Source organism: Mauremys mutica, chromosome 11 (assembly GCF_020497125.1).
Source record: "Mauremys mutica isolate MM-2020 ecotype Southern chromosome 11, ASM2049712v1, whole genome shotgun sequence".
Lineage (NCBI taxonomy): Eukaryota > Metazoa > Chordata > Testudines > Geoemydidae > Mauremys > Mauremys mutica.
The window spans coordinates 82,525,349-82,550,706 of NC_059082.1; the positions used below are offsets into that span (position 1 = coordinate 82,525,349).

The following is a 25,358-nucleotide window of genomic DNA, read 5'->3' on the forward strand; positions in this document are numbered from 1 at the left end:
TGGCCTGAAAACTCCAATAATACTTTATTTAATGATGTGAGCACATGGAACAACAAACCTGCATCAGGCTAGATAGATGGGTCACTTCAAGTTCTCAATCCCCTAGGTGAGGCCTACATAACAGTTTGATAACACAGAAGAAACTAACTGAAAATAAAGGGAAGGCACAAGATGCTCTTTCAAAGAATATGCATTTCATCACCTCTGAACTTTACAAATCAAATTAAGCGACAAGGGGAAAGCAGTTTACATCATGGGTCAATAGCTAACAGAGAAGCATGTAAGTGCTTTCATAGTGAAAGTACTTTTTAATTGTGGTAGCATGACCAACGTAAAAATACCAGTCTCTACTGCATGGGAAATAGAGATTTAGAACTTAGGAACAATCATTTGAAAACATTAACCTTTGCTATGTATACATGCAGAATATACACAATCATGCAACAAGATACACCCCTTGGAAAATCATTTCTCTTCTTCATTTCAGGGGATATAGCCTGGCCCTATGAATAATGGCACAAGATCAGGTACTGAAAAATATCCTGAGTTATATGAAAACAAACAACCCAGAGATAGTGCAGTCTGGCATCAAGCAAAATCAATAATGAAAGAGAAGGCAAAGATCATTCGTTTCTGTAGCCAAGACTAATGCTTCAACAGCTCAAGCTCCGTTTCCTAGAAGTGCTGCTTAAATAAAAGCAGTGTCTTGTCGCTCAAAAATTAATTTTCATTTCTATTCCTATGTGGTAAAAATTAAACATGGTCTGCCATGGTTGGTGCGTCTCAGACACTCAGAAGCTACAGCTATGAAAGTGCCCACAGGAAAGCTGCTTGACACTCCCTCCAGTTAAAGCTGCTGCTGGAGGAGTTGCTTCAGATGATTGACAGATCCCCCAGCCCCTCCAACTGGGATTTATAAATGCCAAGTGGTAGGAGCAAAGCTCCTCCAGACTGTGGCCACCAAGGGAGTCCCAGGAAGTAAAACACTCCTACAATTCTTAACAGCTTGTCCTCTTCAGTGCAGACCACTGTCAACAGATAAATGCACTTAAAGGCACTGCAGAGCAACAGAACGGTCAGCGACCAGCAGCATTTCATGTTCCAATTTGCTGTTTGTTTTGTGCCAACACCAGTAACACATCCAAGAAATCAAACATGGCAGTTGTTAAATAAAATTACGGTGAACCAAATGCCCTTTGAAGAGACTAAAGCTTTGAACACTACTTTACTACATGCAGTCCTACAAAATAAGTTTCTTTAAAGAACACGATTACATAGAAAGTCAGAGGCAACTTCAAATCCCAGGTTCAACTAACCACAGAGAAAGATCAGTCCAATTCAAGTAGTAGTAGTAGTATTTTAGCTTTCAGCCAGGAATATTCTTTGCTATATAAACAGAGAGGTGTTTACAGCATACATTTTAATGGTCTTATTCACCAATGTCGCAGCTTCCATCTCTCTTCCTAACTCTGCGCCAATTACCTCCCTCTCTTTGTGGCCACAAAAATAGAATATTAGCTGTAACCAGAATATTAAGGAAAACAACGTAGAGCTGTTTCCACCAATAGCAATGATAGATTTCCACCTTTTAACTGTAGCGTCTTGCAAGGTGGCCACTCGCCTGACGAACCTGCAAAGTTAGCCTGTTTCTAATCAGGTGTTTACAATGCTAACATTTTGGGTGTTAATTAGATACAGGTGTAGTCCAGTGATCCCTTTACACAGCACTTTTAGGCAGGGCTGCACTGAACCTCCCAATGCTAACCTGCGTAAGACTACTCAACTGGCCCTCACAGTTGGCAGCACTACACTGTCAAACCTCGTTCCAAAAAGTGCACGTTTAAGATTGAGACTGTTTTATTGGTCTTCGTGAAAGCTAAGTGATGATTCTGCTGATTGCTTGTAAGGAAGGGAATTCTTCATCCTCAATATGCAAAGCTTTGTGGGAGGCTATGTCCTGCTGAGTCAGCACTTGCTGACACGTCGGGCAGATGCAGCAGTCCAGCTCAGAAGCAGAGTCCATTTGCCAGACATTCTTTTTGTTCTTTTTGGGTTTGTTTGAGCCTTGTTTCTCCTTGATTCTGAAGTCATTGTGAGCAGAAAGCAGTTCCTGCTGCTTAGCTGCGTCTGGCAACAACACCAATAACTCATTAAAGATTTTCGTGAAGTTCTCTCCAAGCAGCTCTCGGCAGCTTTGGTAATACTCTGCTGCAGAAATCAGCCCCTTTATTTAAAAGAGAATCAGGACAATTAGCAACGAAAAGGAAGAGTCTACTGACCGAGGGTGAAATTCATCCCTCGGTACCTCTAACCGCTCAACCTCACTGTTCATTATTGCCTCAACCCTCAATGAGCTGACAACCAAGTAGGACTTCAAATATTTCTAAGGGTTTCCACTACTTACCTGTCTGAACTGTCCAGAATGAGTTTTAAATTTATTGAATCTAGATTCATCACTTTGAAGAAAGTCCTTTATAGACTGTATTAACTGAATGTTCCTTTGTTGAAAATGTTCGGGTATCAAGTAAGATCCTCGACAGGGTTTTGGCCTGCATTTGGAAAGAAAGTGAATTAACCCTCCATGCAATGGAAAGGGACTGAAAAATGCCTTAGATTTGTTACAGTGGCCCTTGCCAATCTCTCACCACGGGGTATGCTACCCGCTTCACCCAATTATACACGGAACTCCCATTGGCAACATGCACCCATCCCACGGAGACGCTGGAATGGCATCACCTAAGGATTAGGGTATCTGCTCCCAGTTCTTCCTGGATGGGGAGAACACTTAAAATGCAAGTTTAATCTATTCGTGATCCAAACTGGCCTGGTCTGAAACACGCTTCATGAACTGTGTGGGTGTCTTATGCAGGGAACTTTCATATGTTTGAGCAACACTAGAAGTGAGCAGCTTTCTTTGACAGCAGGTCATGCTTCCCTTGGTGAGATGGAGTCACTATGCAAGGTTTTTAAGGAATTCTTGTTATAGGTTTAGGGACAAATATGAGGGACTCTGAGCTGGTCAGTCATCCCCCCCTCCCTCCCCCCAAAAAACAAACAAACCCATGTTGCATCTGTTTAGACTTGCTCAGATTCAGAACTATCTACCAAAATGTAACTGACACCTACCTCTCTACACATCATCAGGAATCTGACTCACAGACCCTACAACTGAGATTTGAATCAGGTCCTTACTTTTGTGTACTGCCGGCCTCTTAAACCTCACCTGTTCAGGCTAATCGCCCCAAAGCAGCATGCAATATTGAGAAGCCCTACATGGAGGAATTGAAACACAGATTGTGTGTAGACTAATGTGAATTCTCCAAGTGCTTTTACTTACTCGTTCTGAGATGTAGTGGCAGGATCAGAGACATTGGTGGATGGAATAACAGTAAAACCTGGAGGTGGTTTACTAACAGGCACTGACAGCCCTGGAGGCGGAGGGGGACTCTTTAATAGCTCCACAGAGATAAAGCCTAGATTCAAACAACACAGAATGGGGAGGAAGTTAGTGCACTGTCTATGCGACACAGCCCATCATCTCTCAGATCCAGTCCTTCCCTTCCCTCAAAAGTCTGCAGAGATGATCTGTTTCCATTTATAAGATCCACACAGCTCAACAGGTACCAATGCATCTGAAGACCGTTCAAATTAAGGGATTAATCTGCTGTTTTACAGGCCACTGATCCTAGTCGGACCAAGAGATGCTACGAACTGGCTGTTCTTTGGAAACAAAGTTCAAGCCCTAACTCTTGATTTACTGCTTCCACAGAAAGAGAAGTACAAACATGCACTGGTGGAAAACCCATTTCTACATAATGGAACAAATGGCAAGGGCACAGCTTTACTTCACCTGAACCACACAACGGATGTTTTCCAGCAGGCTGCCATCTGGCGTTACTCTACCACCAATGGTGGTTGTGTTGCCACCTTCATGAGATGCAACTGCCATGTGCTGCACTGGGTGTATGAGAGACACTGACCTACTGCAATCTGAAATAGTTGCTACCAGCTCTCAACCTCTCAGTGATACTTTCCTCCAAAGCGCAGATTCTTCCCTGCCATTTAGGTCATTCTTTTGCTCTGGGAGAGCTCTCCACAGGAATTTTCCACTAGGAAAGCAGCAGGTCTATGTTTATGAGTGAACTGCCCTATCTATTAGCTATACACACAGACTACATTAAACTACACAATTCTAGGGGCCTGATTCACTATTGTGTTACTTCAGCTACACCCATCATAGCACCACTAAAGGCAAGGGCATTACAAGAGTAACTGACCGATCAAGCCTACGTGTATTTATACTGTGCTCATGCTGCTAGGTACTGTTCACGCACAGTGGAAAGACAGACTGTCCCTCCACGAAGGAGCTTCCAGACTAGCCCCTGGAACACAAGCGCACGGGTACACCTGGCATTACTCATTAGACAAGCAGGAGTGTTCAGAGGCTGGCTGCTGCTCTACAAGTCACCCCAAGTGCCAGACCGAACACAGCAGCTCTGCTGTTGCACGAGGCAGGTATGTCCCAACATTTCAATGGAATTTTAACAGGACAGGGCCGCAGGGGAGGAGTTCAAACTGCTCAATGAGGTTTGCTGAGCTAAAATGTTTCTACTTTACTCTCTAGCCCGGCGAGCTACAGGAAACTGTTCCCATTTTAAGAGTAATTTTGGCTACCCATGGAAGCCACTCCTCTCTCTTGCATGTTTCACATACCCCATTTATTTGAGCTAGTCAGAATGGGACCAACTTTTTGCAGGGATTACCTGGTGGTGGCATTCTAGATGGTCCCGAGCTCCCGAGCGCCGGGAAGTCTTCCTGAGATAAAGGGCATTGGTTAGTCACTGGAGGCTTTTTAAGGCCAGGTGGCTCTTTGGATGCACTACAAATTGCTACTGATTTTTCCAAGTGACCATTCATGACAGCTGCGGATCTGTCGGGGAAGTGAAGATTTGCAGGGGCACTTGGCATCTGCTCAGCTTCTGCCAGTTTTTCCAAAGCTGATGCAGGAGGCAAGGTCTCCTCTGGCAGCTGAGGGGATGATGCTCTTTGCTTCTCAACTCCCATCTTCTTTTTCTTGCTCACTTTAGTAAAAGTCTGTGAGGTGGAAGCTGCCAGCAAGGAGGATACATCAAACATTGTCGGTGTATTTCTGATCTCCTGGGTCGTCAAGCCACTGCCACTGTCTTCGTCATCTGACAGGGAGAGTTTACCGCTCTTCCTGCTTCCTTTATTGCTGTTCGAGGGGGCTGGTTTTTTGGCCAGATGGTTTGAACTGGAGCTGAGGGAAGTGACGGCTTTAACTGCGCTTTTATTGGAAGTGTTGCTCCATGCAGATGTGATGTTAGACACTGTTCTAGCATTAGGCCTCATTTTGGAGACCAGAGCCGGAAAGTCCTCCTCTTGAAAGGCTGTTTTCTTGGCAGCAACTGTGTATGTTAAAGACACCCCAGACGCGATGGTGGGTGCTGCAGAGGAGGAAAGGCTTGGGAAATCTTCTTCCTTCAGCTTAACTGATGCCGGCTGAGCAGAGCTGTGGGAAGGGAAAACAACATTGAGTACAGCAGTCACAAGGTCAACACAGAGGAGGACAAATCCGCTGGGCAGAAAGAACTCAACATCTAACTGCAGTTTTCCCTCAAAAATACTATCGCTTAGAGGAGGCGTCGAGACTCGCAAGTAATTGTGGGTAAAATTAAAATGCATGTGTGCTTACAAATAGGTTGTGTGCTACAAAAGCCCTCCCATGAGATGTCACACTGCAAGTCTAGTGAGACTTCAGCAGCACATTGCCTGGGCCTGGACTTGGACACTGCCTTAGAAGGCTCACATTCCAGACTAGGACACAGCAGAAGCAACCACAGGCTTTAGAGGGGCACTCCAGGAGCCACCAGCTTCGAGACAGTCACCTGGTAGCCACTTTAGGGACCACCACTGGCTTCAGAGTAAGATGGCCAGCGGGTACTGTGGGAGCGTGGATGTGTATCTACTGGAGATAAACTGCAGGGCTAGAAAAGGAGTAGTGGTCCAAGAGGATGGGATATGGGATGATTAGAAACTTATCTGAAGAAATCTTTAGATTGAGAAACTCATGGGAAGTGACAGCCTACACCTTGTCAAGCAGTCCCACTGAGGCCACGTGGGTGGTTTGCGTAGCCAGAATTTGGGGGAAGAGGGAGTAATATCTCAGAAATAATTTAACTTCAAATTATCTGTAGAACTATTATCTGCCAAACTCGGAACCCAAGTGAGCTTATAAACCAGACTTCACTTTGCTATGATCTTGCACAAACTCACCGTTGTGGGGGCCCTGCTGCTGAGCCAATCGCTGGAAAGTCATCTTGGCTTAAAGCACCATTAGCAGCTGCTTCTTTTGGAACTTTGACAAAAAGACCAAAGAAAAGCTCTTAACTAAAATGCATTAATTTCCGCCTGGGAACTATCAACGAGCATCAGGACACCACAACTAATTCTGGTTTTGGAACTATATGCTGCTGTTCGCTGTGATATTCTAATTCAGAAGAATGGACGTGCACTTTAAACTAATGTAAAAATGCACTTTTTCATTCCGATAACTACATTTGCTACTGTTTCTCATGCCCTGGGTTTAACTTGCAGCACATTAATGATAGTCAAGAAGAGTGACACTAAGCCACTGGTTTATATATGACAGGTTTGATACTTGACTCCAAATATAATCCAAATAGAGATGTTAATACCATACGAGTCTTCAGTGTATTTTAGGATACTGTATCCTGAATGTTTTGCACTTAGGTTACAGAATGACATTAAAACACCAGTACTTAGTATATAATATTTAAAGCCCAAACTGACCTCACTTGAAAAAGTACCACATGGCAGGCCTTAGCTTTCTGATTCTAGAAATTGTACACCAATATTGGAAATTAAATTCTTCACACCAAGAGAGAGGAGTGCAATCTAAACCTACCAGTGTCTGTACGCCAAATCAGGATGTTGTTCACACTTTGGTTTGATTATTTTGGTTGTTCAAGTATTTCTGACCAGATCTATTTAAAATATGAACACGCTGCCGGAATCCCAAAGGAAGGAATTACATTTGGACATGTTTCAAGGCAGGCTAGCTGTGCTGGTCTCTTTAATGGCCAAAATCAATTCTTTGCCATGCATTCATAACCATTCACACCTTTGCCCACGCCTGTTGGAATTCTCTACAGCTATCAGAACACACACACACAACTAACCTGTGGCTTCATTTGAAGGCTTTGGCACTCGTTTAGTGTTGGACACGTCTGGATCCCTCAATTCTTCTTTTTTACCTCGACTGCCATCCTCTTTATCCTCGACTTGTTTCTTTTCTTCTTGCCGTTTTGCTGCTACTGATGCCCTGACTGCTGCTGCAATATCTCGGTCTTCTTCTTCCCTACAGGGCAGGACAGGTGTTTTAGGTCTAACAGAAAGGACTAATGGGCTTTTAAGCACCTTTGTCTCTCACTCCAACTCTCACCTTTAAATTTCACATTCAAACTACTTTATGTCAACTGCCTTATGCTGCCACCTGCTGGGAAATGTTGCAACTGAAACTCAACTCAATTCATATCATCACATCCAGGTACAGGCGCTAATGAAACAGGCAAAATTCATTCACTGGACTTTTAAATTCCATACTGCAGTGGGTCTCAAACTTTTTTTACTGGTGACCCCTTTCACATCGTAAGCCTCTGAGTGCGACCCTCCTAATAAATTAAACACCCTTTTTAATATATTTAACACCATTATAAATGCTGGAGGCAAGTGGGGCTTGGGGTGGAGGTTGACAGCTCGTGACCCCCCCCAAGTAATGACCTCGCGACCCCCTGAGGGGTCCCGACCCCCAGTTTGAGAACCCCTGCCGTACGGTGATAACCGATATCTAAGTACAGCAGGAACCAGGATGAGAATATCAGAGATGCATGGGAACACTAGTCTCTCCCATACATTTTCAAGGTACGAAATCCTCATTTGTTAGTCCAAGTAACTCAGTGTAATATGGTTCCATCATGAACTTCCAACACATGCAAGATCCACATGCGAAACACCAACATATATGGTGCCTGGAGATGGATTTTCCCAGTGAAGTTACCGCTAGCGAACACCCCATTGACTGCCCAGCAAGAAAGAAAAAGAGAGACACGGTAGGTACAGAGCTCGTGTGTGGATGAAAGGAGACATAGTGCTGTTTAATTTCACTACTTAACTCTCTTCTTTTTCCAAAGCACAGGCCCACCAGAGATCTGTTAGTTCAATAAAAAAGCACGGTCCTTAGAACAGGAACTTAATGATTGCCCAACCCTAAAAAGGCCCGCTAAGCCTGCAAAGGCACATCAGTTACTTCAGAAAATCCTACTTCGAAAAGTCAGGCAGGAAAATAACTATCTTAAACCAGAAAATTCTCAGTTATACTAACCCACATGTTGGTGAGTTCAGGATAGCTTTAAGATTACAATGCTCATCTACTTCGGCAAGTGCAGAGAGTTGAAATTTCACGTAAAATACTTTTGTTTAATTGTGTGCGTGTGGTGTCCAGACTTCTAACGAAAACTAGTCACATCCTTATCTAAGGAGGTGGTACTGCAGTTTCCTCATTTTCCTCACTTCCCTCCCACCAAAATACCATCATAGAATCATAGAGGTGGGATTGGAAAAGGGACCTCAGTAGGTCATCTTGTCCAATGCCTTGTACTCTAGACCGTACCTGCAGGTGTTTAAGAACAGATTAGACAAAATCCTCTCCTGATGGAGATTTCACAACCTTCTTAGGCAACTTGTTCCAGTGCTTAACTAACCTGACAGTTAAGACATTTTTCCTAATGTCCAAACTAAACCTCCCTTGCTACTTGTCCCATCTTCACAGGTTAAGGAAAACAATTTTTCACCCCCCTCCTTGTAACAACCTTTTACGTACTTGAAAACTAAACTGTTATGTTCCCTCTCAGTCTTCTCTTCTCCAGACTAAACAAACCCAATTTTTTCCATCTTCCCACATAGCTCATGTTTTCTAGACCTTTAATCATTTCTGTTGCTCTTTTCAGGACTTTCTCCAATTTGTCCACATCTTTCCTGAAATGTGGCATCTGGAACCAGACACAATACTCCAGCTGAGGCCTTATTAGCCAGAGTAGAGTGGAAGAATTACTTCTTGTGTCTCGCTTACAACATTCCTGCTAATACGGCCCAGAATGATGTTTGCTTTTTGCAACAGTGTTACACTGGTCACTGATACAGTATTTAGCTTGTGATCCACTATAACCCCTAGATCCCTTTCCGCAGTACTTCTTCCTAGGCAGTCATTTCCCATTTTGTATGTGTGCAATTGTTTGTTCCTTCCTAAGTGGAGTACTTTGCATTTGTCCTTATTGAATTTCATCCTATTTACTTCAGACCATTTCTCCAGTTTGTCCAGATCATTTTGAATTTACTCCCAGCTTGGTATCGTCTACAAACTTTATAACTCTTTATAAGTTTATATAATTTAAGAAATAAGAAAATATTTCATCTTCTGCAGTAAGTTCTACAGCACACTGGGTTACTCACCTCTTATATCTCCAGCTCCCTCTTCTGTTTTGCTGCCCTCCTCGGAGTCCCGATCTACCTGGTCGTCCTTGTCTGTTATATCTGTCAACTTCTTCATAGTCCTCTCCACCTACACCACCTGACCAGGAGACATGTCCAATCATTCTCTCTGTTGCTTTTCTAATCTAGGAACGTAACACCATCGCTCCATAGGTGATTGAGAGTCAGGAAAAGTCCTTTTGTACCAATATATTTTAGCATCTTTCAATCAGCAACCACTGATTTTATAAAACCAGCTAGCCTTTACCATTATTGCATTAAAATGCATTTAGCAGTATATGGATTCCATATATTATAGGATTGTGATTCAAGTTTAGGACACATTTCATCTTGATGTGCAGAGATTTCCATGTACAGCTTCCAATAAAGTAAAAAATACCCATGTATCTCCCCACTTTTAGTACCAGATGTACCCCTCGGAGTACCATGGTTATCACTTCCTTCATTCATATTACCTGTATCCCAAGCAATTCTAAGCTAAATCAGAAAGTCAGCCGTGAAAAGAATCCCCTTATTTTGAAATGGGACGTAATGAGTTTTCAGTCCACAAATGGCCAACTTACACACCGAGTTCCTGAAAACTTTCAAAGCATTAAGAAATAAGAAGGTATTTCTGGCAACTTGTTCTTTCCAATCTGACTTACCCTCATTCCTCCGTTGGTGCCTGGGAGCATAGTTGAACTGAAGATCAATCTGTCGGTTCTGTCTGGCCTCGGCCCTGTTTTTGCTGTGGCAGGCTGTTTTGTGTGCTTTGTAATCTATTTCTGTACGGAAAGCATGAGTGAACTGTTCTGTACTGCACTGTCCCTCTTCACAAAGGAAGTGCTTTTCACGGAAGTGTTCGCGAAGGTATTCGTAATCGCTGGGAAGAGGACAGACATTGATTGGTTAGTTCAGCAATGCAGTCAATTAAAAAGAATTGTTCATTCTTTAAAAACAATTTGAGTGTTGTCACTCCATTTTGCAAACTCTAGAATAGCGACCTTCCGTACTCACTTCTGTGTGTGTGTGTCAGGACACGGAACAGTTTATTGCATGTCTCAGAGAAGTTAAACCAAATTCACTGCATGATGCCTCCCTGACCTTATCACATTAGCCTTGCACAAAATCTCCTCCATAAAAGGAACTTTATTCAGACCTACTTTTCCCCAAATAAATCTTAGACCATTGGCTATTATGGGCTTATGTAGCAGAGCTGCAGAAATTGCCACACAACTGCACTCCAGAGTCTAATTTTTGTTTTTAGCCTTCAAGTGTGAAGAAACCTTAAAAGCATGAACTGGATATAAATGGATGATGAGCTGTCTGAATCTGCAGACAGTCTGAAGCAAGATCTCAGACGTGTGAACTGTCCCACTCATCTTAGTGCGTTAATGTGAGCCCTAAAGATGACAGTTTAAATGTCACCAGTTAAAATGATTTGTAGTGAAATAATCATCAAAAACATCCATCTGATGTATCTGTCCAATAATCCTAAACCATCCATCGTGTCTTCCTAAGTCTCAAAGGCTAATTTCCCAAATATGGCTCAGATACCTCCCAGACCCTCGGGATCCCCCGTGAGAATTAAGTACCAGCAAATTCACTTAAAAACGGAAAGCGAGGGAACAGTAATAAATACATTGATTTTAAACACAAAAATAGAGACCAGCTGCTGCACCGATTACATAGTTCTTTACAAACTTCCCTTCTTTTACTAAATGGAAATGTAGCCATAGCTGCTCAGCATTTCCAGTCTGCCACTGAGGACTGCTGCTGCGTTCAGAGGGATTGCCTCTTGCCACAGCATTTAAGGCCAATTCACTGCACTGCACATGGTATAATCAGTATCTCTCATTCATATATACAGTTTTATACAACTTTTAAAGCTCAATGGCTCTGTTTGCACTGATATAACGCTAAGCAATACATACAGCCCATTTTCAGTACAGCATGTCTGTTAGCTTCAGAAGAGACACCGAACAGGAGAAAAGGTCGATCAAGAATTAAATCTTTAATTGAATTAAACGAAACCCAAGTCAGGCACTCTCACAAACCTGTAATATTCCTGAGCACCATCGGAATCACAAAAGTGGCAGAAATAGTGATCTCGTCTCAAGTGTTTCAATAACTCGTCGTTGTCTAAATAACGCTCATCACAGAATTTACAAAGGGGATGCCCACGATGAGATGTGTCGTCTGGGTCCCCATGTATTCGATGTCGAGCGAGGTCTTTGCGGGAATACCACTTACGTTCATGTGTAAAGATCTTAAAGAAAGAATTACCTCATGTCAACAGAGAACTACGCAGTTTACTGATGGAGTAAATCAGGTTCTACCAATCTTGATGTCATTGGCCAACATTACTAGTCAAAGCAATTTCCCACTTTCAAGCTATGAACAATCTGTGGTTAAATGGTTCAGTGAATGGGTGTAAGAATTCAATTCCCTCTCCAACTTAAATCTAATTTACATTTCACTCACCTGGAACAACGAAAACAGACCAGTCAGTTTCATTTTTCTCCTAGTAAATTTTGTTTCATGTGCTAACAATGTAGCAGTTTGAGTTACAAACTCTGTAGGAAAAGTCTTTAAATCTAAACCATCTTCTGATAACACTTAGTATTCTGCTTACCCAAGATTGGGAAAATGTAAAATGAAACGAGTCAGCCATTATGCATTTGGTAACATTCCTCATACAGCTACTGGGTGCCAGACCTATACACAAACATTGTCTCAGTCCACAACTGCTGCACCACTTTCCATGCCAGGAGTGACAAGATATTGGCATTTGTTTCTCTTGGAAGAGGGCTTATAAAACCGAGGATAACAACAAAATATACATACACCTCTACCCAGATATAACACTGTCCTCGGGAGCCAAAAAATCTTACTGCGTTATAGGTGAAACCGCGTTATATTGAACTTGCTTTGATCCCCCGGAGCACTGCTTTACTGTGTTATATTCAAATTCGTGTTATATCAGGTCGTGTTATATCGGGGTAGAGGTGTATATACAAACAACATTAGGCACTGATTCGATATAACTGTTTGAAAGCGAACCAAAAAATTAACATTGCCAAATATATCTCCAAAAACTGGTGGCAGATATTCAATAGATATCTTGTCTAGACCAAAGGTATTAAGCTCATCTTGGGCAGGGATTACTTTGGCTTCATTAACATCAACAGACTGGAGCCGCTTTAATTCTCAATGGAACTAGGACCTTCTTTTCCATGGGCACAGTCCACATTTAGTTCTCCAGAAAAAAAATGTTTATGAAGTGTTTGGAAAGTGTAAAGCACCGTGCAAGTGCTAAATACGATTATTGCTCTGATTTCTTATCAATAACCAACTACAGACCCATTCTTTCTATCTACTGGCTACCTAAGTGCCCACGTCCAGCCTGGTATTACTTATCCAATGTCAGTGAAAGTAAAAAATTTAATCACAAAATGGTGTGTGAAGGGTGCCAAATCTATTTCCTTCGTGCTCTGCAGGAATTCCTTCCCTCTGCATTAACCAGTGCAGACGAGTATCAGTCACATTGGAGGTTAGAGGTCACAAGTGTTCCTTCAGCAGTAACAGCTGGTGATTTTAGCTGAACCACTTCAGCTAGAGTGCAGCTTTCCACTCTGAAAGCTCAAATTTAAGATGGTATAAAGTATTAACTGTCTAGCTCTACACAGACTCAGACTTTAAGACCAGAAGGGACCATTATGATCATCTCCATTATGATAATCTAATCTGACCTCCTGCACATCACAGGCCACATAACAATGGCCATTAAAAAAAGGACCCATGTAGGAAAAAAACATAGCAATATGCAGTTTTAAGGCCCACTTTAACTTGTTCAGGTGATTTCTCATCATATACATGAACTCACTGCAAGTTCTAAATACCTCTGAGTTGGTTTTGCCCTTGAGGAGGACTCTGAGGTCCTATTATGCACCTTGTTCTCTGAATTGGTGCTGAACGTTTTTAGAATTAGTTTTGGGTTGTTGTTTTTTAAAAACACAATACAAAAAAAAATAAAAATAAGAGGTTCTACAGAAAGCAGATCTCTATAGTCAGACTTTCTGATATGACTGCAAGCAGGAAATTAGACCCACGGCATTAATCCATACCTGGGGTGGAACTAACGTCATAAGGTTTTTTGAGATGGCTGGGCTATAAATATATATGTATATTTAAAATAGAATCCAGACTGAAAGCCTTAGATTTCCTTAATTAACTGAATTATGACAAGAGGTGGTTATAAAATGCTGCAAGTCACTCAAACAGAACTGGTGGGGTGGAAGAAACTTCTACTGGGTCATTGATTCCATTTCTCCACCGTGTCCTCTTTTCCGTTTTGCCCCTCTCTCTCCAGCAAGACTCCTATAAACTTACAGTTACACAGATTCCCATGCAATGAAGTCTCTTTTTTCCTACCCTAAAGCACATTTTTATGGGCTCACCTTCAGGTGTTTAACACACAGTTTACAACAGAAGAGCTCATGCTGTTTTCTCATGTGCTGTTCCAAGTCCACAATGGTGTTGAATGGCCGCACATCTGGACACAGAGGGCATTCATGCTGCAGAAGCTTCCTAAAGGAGAAAGATATTCAAGGAAGGTTTATCAAGGTTATTTCAAATCCTATCCCAAAAACCTACACTTCAGAAAAAGAACCTACACTTCACTGAAAAGAAAAATGTTTTATTACCAACAGAGTGTTACTTTTTTTTAAGCAGTTACAGCAATTTCTAACTCAAGGAGGTTAGGATTATGCTTATTCCAAAAATACCCTTGATCATTCCAGGAGCAAAACTGAAGTAAACTATACGGAAGCTTGAATATCAGGAGGGGAGCAATACAGCTACTGCTTGAAAAGCGATTCACTACTAGAGTGGCATAGCCTATGAACAGGCTGTAATGTGTTAGAGGATTCTAACACAAGGGTGTGTTCTCAACTTCCTCCAAAGGTAATGGTACGAAGTTTGCAGTTTAATCTGTGATTTGTTAAAATCTAATCAAGTTAAATCTCTTCGACAGGCAACAACTTCATGCAATATTGTATCTACATGATATAGTCGAACAGTGACCTCATCTGCAGCTAAGTCAATATGCGGGGGGGAAGCCCTAGTACTGAAAGAGGAAACAAGTAAAGCACCATTCTCCCAGGTGACAGCAGAAGCAGAAACACAGGCCTGGCTATTAGGGAACAGCTTAATGGGTTTAGCTCCTGACTGTCATTCTGCAGCTATTCATGGCATTCAGAAACCTCAGCAACAAATCATTGGATTTGGCTTTCAAAAACTGTGGCATTTCTAACCAGACACATCATTACAAAATGCAACTGCTCAGAGCAAACGTATTTAATTCATCAGAATGTATTTCCTACTTATCCTGTAGTCATTTACTAATAATAGGAGGCAGCAAGCAACACGTTTCTGGGAACACTTAGGGCTTGGCTACACTTACAAATTTGCAGCGCTGCAGCAGGGTGTGAAAACACACCCTCTGCAGCGCTGCAAATTGCGGCGCTACAAAGCGCCAGTGTAGTCAAAGCCCCAGTGCTGGGAGCCGCGCTCCCAGCGCTGTCCGTTATTCCCCAAAGGGAGGTGAAGTACGGACAGCGCTGGGAGAGTTTTCTCCCAGCGCTGGCGCTTTGACTACACTTAGCGCTTCAAAGCGCTGCCGCGGCAGCGCTTTGAAATGCAAGTGTAGCCAAAGCCTCAGTACAGTGGAACCATATCTCACTTATCTGAATACTCCTCAGACAGTTAGTATAGCAAAATCCCACAACATACTTCCATTTTCCATTCTAGGTCAGAAGGCCACCAAAGCCACTATCCAACCCAGCAAACGCCAAGCCGTAAGAGAATACCGATGCACCTACTGAATCCCACCCTTGGGCCAAACAAGGCTGAATGCATTGCACTAGTCTCCAAGAAAAGGCACTGGCTGCATTTACTCCTCAGTCCTACACCCTTCCATGTCCCATCTCCTGTCCCCCATCTTTCCATTTAGCTGATCCCCCTCCTAACTGAATCCACACAAAAAACCCAAACAAACATTGAACTAATATGACATTTGCTGCCACCCCATTGTTCATTCTGTTTGGGTTACAGTCCTTTCCCCCACCAGTCGGAACTGTCTAATTAGCTCTTCAAGGCAGGGACTTACAATCTATCTACTACTCCGTGTGAGGCACTATACAAACACAATGAGGTCTCATTCTTGGTTGGTTCTTAAGCACTATGAAAAAACATGATTAATAAATCAGGTGATGATATTGTTCTTACTAACAGAGACAGCACCAATATAAGGAGTAGAGGTCACTCAGCATCTTGCTCACGGCCGCAGGTGGGAGAGACGGAAAAGTGACTTTTAATGACAAATCACATATTAAGCTGCTGAAGCCCTAGGATTTCAGACTTAAAGATGTGTCCGTTTTGCAGCCCCAGGTCTCTTGGACACTTCCAGGCACACATGTTCAATTTTCTCCATTCTGCAGCACGGTACAAAATACACACATTGCAATGAAATTTCCACACACTGAGTCTGCACTGTTTTACCTAAGGGCAGCATGCATTTCCGGTTACATACTGAGGACAAGGTATTCTCTTTGAAATGTCATATTAAAGCCACAGGCTACCTGCTATACACACTTGCCTGGGGCCCTTTTTCTAATCTGTCTACCCTCATCTTTCTGAACCCAATATATCCACAAATCAACGGAAGTTGCCAGGGTTGTTAGGCTAAAGCAAAACCACAGCTATAATCAAGGTCATCTCCTAGGTGTGCTTCCTGTATCAAAGCCCACTGCTCAGATGACCCAAGGAAAAAAGGAAGGGAAAATATGATAATGCTAGGAAGGAGAAGAGAATGCTAAGTTTTACCTATACAGTGCAAAAACTTTTCCATCAGCAAAGTAGATGTCATATTTCTTCTCATGCTGCAGCTGGTTGATTGGTATTGTTGAAAAGGATGCAAGCTTCCTTCCAAAGACCACCTACAGACAACAAACAGGAAAGATTAGAGAAAGCACATATGAAGTTGTACAGTAACTCCTCACTTAACGTTGTTTCGAAGTTACGTTGCTGCTCCATTAGGGAACATACTCATTTAAAGTTGTGCAATGCTCCCTTATAACGTTGTTTGGCTGACTTTACAAGGGACCATTGCACAAGTTCATCTCCTCCGCCTCCTCCCCTTCCCTTCCTCCCTCCCAGCGCTTCCCCCACCACCAAACAGCTGTTTCACGGCGCTTAGGACTTTCTGGGAGGGAGGAAGCAAGCGGGGAAGCTGCTCCCTTCCCCCCCCCCCCCCCCCGCGCAGGCAGGGCCACCTGGAATGCAGGGGATTATGGGGCTGCAGGGCCCTGGGCTAAGGGGGCCCCAGGGCTCTGGCCTGCATCTCTAAAGCCCGTTTCAGAATGCGGCCCTGCGAGCACGGGCCGGAAGACTCAGGCAGGGGCAGCCGCACAGCCAGAAAGAAGCGGCACTTTCCCCTTCAAAGCCAGACGGAGAGAAGCGGCACTTTGAAGGGGAAAGCGCCGCTTCTCTCCGGCCACTGGCTGCGTGGCTGCCCCTGCTCCTCCTGAGTCCTCCGGCCCATGCTCGCGGGGCCGCATTCTGAAACGGGGCTTTAGAGCTGCAGGCCAGGGCCCCCTTAGCCCCTAAAGCCCCTGCGTTCCGGCAGGGGGGCAGCTCCCAGAATCACGGCTCCCAGAATCGCGATCATGGGGGCAGTGCCGCGCTGCACAGAGCCACCTGCACACCTGCTGCACCAAACAGGAGCTGCCCCAGGTAAGTGCTCTGCACCTCCTGCCTGCCCCAGCCCTGAGCCTCCTCCCGCACCCCCACCCTGAGTGCCCTCCACACCCTAACTCCCTTCCAGATCCCGCACCCCTACCCTGAGCCGCAGGGGTAAGCCGGGGCACCTCCCCAGTACAGTACAGTACTGTACAGTCTATAATGCCTTTTGTCTGCTCCCAAAAAATTTCCTTGGAACCCAACCCCCTGCATTAAATCTTATGGGAAAATTGGATTTGTTTAACATTGTTTCAGTTAAAGTTGCATTTTTCAGGAACATAACTACAAGGTTAAGTGAGGAGGTACTGTATGTTATTGTGGTCTACACTCGATCACCATTATAACCTAAACTTGTTACAAATATTGGTAAGTGTGTATTGAATCCTAGACATACTGAACGCTGTTTCCCTACCCACTCCCTGTGCGCTGCTGGGAGATACTACCGTGAACTTTTATGATGTAAGTGCTCAGTAATATAAGACAGAGTCTCATCAAGGAAACAAGCTAACAAGAGTCAATAAGAAAAAAAAATGCAAAAAATATTTTTTAAAGGATTAGTAAATTCAGATGCATCCTGTGTAAATATTGTTTACAAAGAAATCAGCAGCTCAATAAAAAGGAAACATAATTCTCTTCCCGAATAAACAGCCAAGAAACAGAGAAACACAAAGGAATCACACAATAACGCAACAGTCAGAATCACCTGCACCAATTCAGACAAGTTACAGTAGATCTCCAATTGTTTTTCAGTTGACACTAGGACTGCTATTGTTCATGAAATACCTCACAATAGCTCAATAGCAGGTGTGAGGTACTGTGTGTGCGTGTAGTATGATCATTATGAGTCTACTGGCTTCTTCCAAAGTAATTTCATTTAACCAAGAGTCTTCTCCATGACATATCCCATCCCTAAATGTGCATATGACTCAAACAAGTACAGCCTGTTTTCTTACTCCATTATACACTACATTGTCATTCATTTTAAACCTACTTTCATCCGCTCCAAACACTATGTTGATTCTATGACCATTACTTTTGCTACTTCAGTCTGCATTAATTAGTGTGTCACCAGAGGATATTTAGTCATACTGACATTCCTAGCTGCCTTTCCTGATCACACACAAACACTATGCTACTAACAGACCTATTCTACTAAGCAACCCAGTTGTAGTGCCTATAGCTCCTCTCCTTTCAGTCAAGGACTTACTTTTCAGCACAGCTCAGTCTATCCTGATTTTTTTCCCCACAGACAACATACTACAGGTAGGCTAAAAAGGAAGTCTGTAGCCACGAAAAAACAAAGATGATATCTGGAGCAACTATGAGTGAGGAAGGATGGCCCAGTGGTTAGGACACTAGCCTATGACTTGGGAGACCCAGGTTCAATTCCTTGCGCCACTAAAAATGTCCTGTGACACCTTGGGCTAGTCACTTAGCCACCCTAGTACTACCTCACAGGGGTATTGTGAGGCTAAATACACTAAAAATTGAAGTGCTTTGAGCTCTACTGATGAAATGTGCTATATAAGAGCCAGGTATTATTACAATAAAAGGATTGTTTGAAATAATTCAGCTAGGTGAAAGATGGCATAAGGAACAAAAGCTGAGCCCACAAAATATAGCAAGTACTACAAAACTGAATAGCTGCAAGGTTAATGCCCTGTCCATGTGGCTAAGACCACCAGCTGGTTTCACCAAAGACAGAAATATATCAGCTTGCTTCTCCCTTGGACAGCAGCAGGAAACTAGATGCTTAGAGGTAATAAGTCTTCAGCTACAGGGTCTATCCTGCGAGCATGCTTAGGTTACAGCATAGGCACTTTCCTTGCCAAGCAATTCATCCTAAGCTACAGATGTGCTATGTTTGAACACACTGGTACTTAACATCCTATTCAGCCTCAGACAGCATGAAGAGGACCAACAAAAAATGTACCACCACCGCAGGCAGGCACACGTCTTAGTCAGCCGGAGAGGTTCCAGTCTGTCTGCAACTGTAGTTAGAAGGAACACAGGCCGCTGGAACAGCACACTCTCGTTTATAACCTGGCCCTCAGAAAGTTTGAGAACAGGGAGAGAAGGGCAGGAAAGCACTCTACCAGCCACGCTGCACTGCCAGCGCATCCCAGGAATGGGAATATGTAAAGGCTACTCACAGAATTTACTTCTATCCCAGGCCTTGAAGCAGACCCAGAGGATTAGTCACACGTGTAGAAACTACCAGACTGAGACAAAGCTTTTATCCATTTTCTAAAATACTTGCCCCAGCAACATTACCGTCTGGTCTCCTACAAAGAAGCTTAGAGGGAGATCTTTCCACTACCACCACCTTCATTTAAATGTTACGTTCTGAAATCAGGCAGTTTAATGTCAAATAATCAATTCTCTTGCACCTGCTGTTAGTTTAACTTCATGTTTCATACTTGGGATCACCACTAAGTGAATGTAGAATATCTGCCTTTTATTCACTCTTGTTTCATGTACTTAAGCTTTGTTCTCATTCCACTATGTGGATAAAACCACATGCACTTGACTCATTACATATTTACCAATCTGCATTTCCTCACCCTGGCTGCCCTCCATATGGATTAAAACAAGATCTTCAACCATCAGAGTATAACAAGACAAAGACAGAGCTGCAGAAGATGTATGTAATCTGGATAAAAATTAACATCATATCAATATCCCTAAATAGGATTTTAAATAAAGTGGTATGGCATTCTATACTATTGTTAACAAATTTACGTAGTAATGAGGAGAAAAACAAACAATGGACTTCTGGCTTCCACAAACTCTCAGTCTCCTATGCACATCGATAAACAATCTTCAAGTTGCTAAAGTGATTAGAGCAATTGAAAAGCAGCCAATGCAAACAGCTTATTTGGGAGGAGCCCTTCATTTGGCAAGGAAAAACTATTCATATTTCATTTCCTAGCACAGTCAATTCGGGTGTTAATTCTTATTTCTCAAATGGCTCAGATCTCTCCCCACATCAGTGCTGCACAAATAATAAACATTTTGAGGGCTGACCATTTTTAAATGTGAATTTAACATTCTTGAAAAACAGCTTGCAGCTCTGGAAACTGAAGTCTTATTTATAAAACAGGAAGCACTAGTGCAAGCTTCTCCACGCTGCCATCAAGGTGCCTCAACTCTGACCCAGAGAACCTCCCCTTCTGGGTAAGAAGGCTGTTGAGTCTCCATTCATCTTTTTTACTTGTTTAATGAGACCGCCAATGAAAAGTGTTAATTACAGTGTTCTTAGTGACATGAACATTTTTCTTTGGGAACAGGACTGAGATCCTTCAAACTCATTCCAAATCAGTCACCAGCCATCAGAGGCTCACTACCAACCCTGGCTGTATTCAAACCTCCAACCTAGAGATGAATGGCTGATTAGTTCCCTGGCACTTCCAGTCTCCCAAGATTATATTCTTAATATTATGCAAAGAGAAGTGCCTGCTGATATTGACACTCTGAGAAAAGTAGATGGAAAATACACTAAATCTAACATCAAGTAAGAACAGGTAACAGAACAATGGAGTAAATATGACTGAAAACATGAACTGCAAACAGGAAGGGCAATCCAGTGGCTGGACAAGAAATTAAATCTGTAAAAATGGAGAACTGGGAAATCAGTGAGGAACCATGACAGCAAAGAATGTAGCATGCATAAGTGGCAAGTAGTTTCTACCGTGGGAAAAGATCAGCATCTTCAGGGCCAACTACCTTGGAAGTTCAGTAGTTCAATATGGTTCCAATATCTTTTATCTCCACCAACTTCATACCAGGATGATGTCTGAACAAGTCAAAAGTTTGTTGAGAAGAGAAGCAGAAATTCAGAAGAGGTTTGTTGAGCAGCAGAAAGCTAACACACAGAGACTGCTCCAAAGCCACCCTGCATAAATTCACGGGTCAGAAAACCCAACACATTTCGTTGGCTCAGTATGTACATTCAAAGTAGTAATAATAAAAGGATATTGCACACGCCGAAGCATTATCTATATTGCCTTTTGCACTGATCCAGAAATCATCTCATCCTCTCTGAAGAACTCAAGTGGGAGAAAGTTTTCTTATGTTTAAAAAATAAGTTTGTTTGCCACTTTGCTACATTCTTGCTCCCCTTCCAAGCTCCAAAGAGACATTTCAGACTATGCAATTAGATAACTGGCCGTGGCTGACTTGCTCTTGTGCACTGCAGTAGGAGTTCACAATACTGATTTGTAAAGAAGGGGTAAATTTCAACATATAAAAGCACATTAAATAAAGTTCAGATAAGGTTTTTCCTTGTTTAAAGAAAGCACTGCAGAATCCTCCTACTTGAAAGAGCTATAAAAGTAGATACTCACCATCACGATGTTTTGTAATACAGGACTTGCGCAAGTCCAGAACAGAGCATGTAAAACACCTTTCCACAAGCTTAAAATCAGAGCAAGAATCCAGGCAGACTTATCAGTGTCTCCTTAATACTAACACTAGGTTTACTTAAATATTTAAAATAAAAATCAAAGAGGAGAAATAATCTCTTAATATCTTGCTTTTCAATACCCTTCTCTTTGCATCTGAACAGTAGCTGCAACATTAGGGGCAGAGCTCAAGGCCAAGCAATATACCCAGCAGTGAAGCTAGAAAGCTTTTCTATGTAAAAGAAATAGAAAGGATTTCTCTCTAGCTACAGATCTGATTTAGCCATAAACTATTCTAGGATCCATCATCTCCACAGTCTGACCTCCAGCACTTTCAGTGGACCACAGAAGTAAAACCCATGTCCAGAACAGCTGTGTGACCATATGGGACTATACCATCAATCCTCTTTTCTATTAACATTTGCTTTAACAGGTAAACTTTATAGTCAGGGTTCCTACAACTCCATGAGTCCCAACACACTAATTCCCAAATTGGTGGTTTTGTTAGTGAGACAGAATAAGAAACCTCCCTTCCTCAAGCTAAACCGGCTTTTGTACTACTGGCTGTGTGTATCTTGAATCTCTACGGTGTTACCAGACAACCAGGGCGGGCCTGGGTCCCCACCCTCTCTATACAAGGCTGTCTTTGCTCTTTATTAGATTAATTAGCTTTTGTAGTTGTGACAGCTTCAACCCCAAGCAGAACAAACAGCTGGTCTCTGGAATGATAAATAACACTTAGCCGTTCTCCGTGGGAACATGTTACCATACTTAGCAATGCAGGAGTCTCCCTACTAGATCAGCAGCCCGTTGATCTATCTGGGTTGCTCAGCCTGCCGGAGAGCACTTCACAGTGAAGAGGGAGGCAGCGTGTCCTTGCTCGTACCCTGCTCGCTGTGCACTTGGCAGCCCCCCCGCAGCGAGGTGTCTCTGATCCCAGACGCGGAATCTGAAGGCCCCAAAGGTTTAGTGCCCTATTCCAGGCACCCCTCCCCCCCCGCCCCCCAGCCAGCCCCACGCCGCTGGGCCACGCGCTGGCCGGTCACGGTCTAAACTACCCCACAACACGCTTACACCAAAGCAGCTACTCGAGTTTCAGCTCCTTCAGCTTCCTCCCCACGGCGAGCCAGCCCCAGCCCCAGCCCCAGCCCCACCCGGACCAGCGTGTCCACGTGGAAACCCGCAGCCACGCGCAGCCCCGATCCTGCCCCGGGGCCCCTCCAGCTGGGCCGCGTCCCCCTTCTCATCCCTCCAACCAGCCCCCAGCCCCGCGCGCTCCCCGGCCTCACCTGGCCCAGCTCCTCCCGGCACACGGCGCAGTACCGCACCCCGCACAGCGCCCGCATCCGCACCGAGCAGCGGTAGCAGATCGGGTGCTCGCAGCGGCCCAGCGCCACCACCTCCAGCTCCCCACAGCACAGCACGCACAGCCCGTCCGGGGGACCCGCCGCCGCCGCCGGGGACGGGGAGGCGGCCATGGCGCCCCGGACACGCCGCGGCCTAGGCCCCGCTCAGCCTAGCAACCGGCCCGGAGCATAGAGCGCCAGCCGGCCTAGAGCGCCGCTCCAACCCCTACGCAACTCTCCGGCTGGCGCTCCTCCAACCATAGAGACGCGGGATGCCGGCCCAGAGCGCTGTCTTCCCAGCGCCGGCCTCGCCGAACCATAGAGTCCCCGCTTAGCGCACCCGCTCCAACCCTGTCGCGGCCAAGGAGATAGGGCTAGAGCGTCGCTGCTCCTTAAGCTCGCTGCCCCGTACTCCTCCAGCAGTCTGACGATAGAGACGCAACCTAGAGCGCCTCCTACCCTCACTCTCTGTAACCATAGAGAATGAGTCTAGAGTGCCCCCGCTGGCAGGCCCCCTCTGTCCCTGCTGAGAGACCTCCACTAAACTGGAGTCCTCCCCGTAGGGACATTTCCCCCCAATCCGCGGGGGCTTCAGGGCTGGAATCAAATATTTACCGTCAAGAGATGCAAACCCACCATCACTATGACAACCCCCCGGGGAAGGGACCCCTCATCTTGGCGACCCAGCCTGAGGGCTTGGGAGTGGCCCAACGGCGCCAGGAGAGCCCACAGGTGGCCGGTACCTTCTTGGTGCCTGGCCTCAGGGCCTGTGAGGCAACAGCCCCATGCAGGGCCTTGTGCTGTGTGGGGTTGGCCCCTAAAAACCAGCCTCAGCCTTTCTCACACGGGAGCCTGGGCACTCACCTTGCCCCCCTGCTACAATGGGCTAGTGAAATGCTGGGGATTTTCTCCTCAGATGAACCCTCCCACACCCCACCCAGCCTTGAGGAGTCTCTCTGCCTTTGGAAAGAAGAGACAATATTGACATCAAATACATTTAATGAGAAAAGTGACCAGTCCTCTATGTAAAGTGAATCCAGGCAATACTTCCAAAGGGGGGTATTCACTCTGTGCGCTACCAAAAAATCCAGAGATGTTCCAAGGCAACCCTGGAGAGCTAAGGAAATCCCAGAAATCCTGTATCTCAAGCTTTTGGTGAGGATAGATATGGCACTCAGTTTATGACACAATGATATTTTTCACAACCTGTGGTGATGGTTTTGGAAGCATCCTCACCACATTGCAGCGTGATGACCAGTTAACATAGCATGATTATGTTCTGAAACAAGTTTTGATCCTATTGTGCTGTGAAAGATCAACACAGCAACTTGACAGATATGTTTAGCCCACAATGGACAAGATCAGCAACCCTGCCTCTCAATCTGATATAATACTGAATACAAATCCTGACTAGCATATATAATCTGCTGCAGTGGTTCTCAACATGGGGGTACTCAGAAGTCTTCCAGGGGTACATCAACTCATCTAGATATTTGCCTAGTTTTACATCAGACTACATAAAAAGCACTAGCGAAGTCAGTACAAACTAAAATTTCATACAGACAATTACTGCTTATACTGCTCCATATACTATACAATGAAATGTAAGTACAATATTTATTTCCAGTTGATTTATTTTATAATTATATGGTAACAATTATAAAGTCAGCAATTTTTCAGTAATAGTGTGCTGTGACACTTTTGTATTTTTATGTCTGATTTTGTAAGCAAATAGTTTTAAAGTGAGGTGAAACCTGGAGTACGCAAGACAAATCAGACTCCTGAAAGGGATCCAGTAGTCTGGAAAGATTGAGAACCACTGATCTACTGGATGGCTATACTTTGAACTTAAAATAGATAGAAAATATGTTACTTACAATAGTGCCAATGTTACAGATCCTAAGAACTGTGTAGTGTGAAGAGCCACTAAGAGATTGTTTAGATATATGCTACAAAGAGTGACACAGAATCAGAACATTTGATGAAGGTCAGGTTTTGTTTTAAGGCTTTGATAGGTAAGCTAGTGATGTGAGCCAGAATTAACCATCAGTGTGTCTGTTTCTTTAATAGGGAAATTTGTGGTTCTGAAGAGGGTTCCGAGTAATACAGAGAATGGATTTAACATGGATTGAACAGCTGTGTTAATCTGAAAATATAAAATCTTCTTGGGAGTTTATCTAAAATGCGAGAGAATGGTATTTTTTCCAGTCTTTCAGAATCACCCCTTTTTTCTCCCCAGTCC

At 43.9% G+C, this 25,358-nt stretch overlaps 1 protein-coding gene across 2 annotated transcripts; it reads right to left on the reverse strand.

Annotated features, from left to right (window-relative positions):
• Positions 1-5: 5 nt before the first annotated feature.
• Positions 6-23,483, reverse strand: ZNF598 (zinc finger protein 598, E3 ubiquitin ligase). 2 transcript variants are annotated; one of them, XM_044979023.1, is made up of 13 exons: positions 23,060-23,483; positions 16,453-16,565; positions 14,028-14,157; positions 11,625-11,836; positions 10,233-10,450; positions 9,550-9,667; positions 8,214-8,249; positions 7,221-7,399; positions 6,295-6,376; positions 4,764-5,530; positions 3,338-3,473; positions 2,405-2,549; positions 6-2,224 (listed from the first exon to the last, which is right to left on the reverse strand). In XM_044979023.1, the coding sequence occupies exons 1-13, from the start codon at positions 23,246-23,248 to the stop codon at positions 1,877-1,879; spliced, it is 2,673 nt and encodes an 890-aa protein (XP_044834958.1). In that variant the 5' UTR covers positions 23,249-23,483; the 3' UTR covers positions 6-1,876. The 2 variants fall into 2 exon arrangements, with proteins under 2 accessions (XP_044834958.1, XP_044834959.1); XM_044979024.1 differs by lacking the exon at positions 8,214-8,249 and having other exon boundaries at positions 23,060-23,482.
• Positions 23,484-25,358: the final 1,875 nt, after the last annotated feature.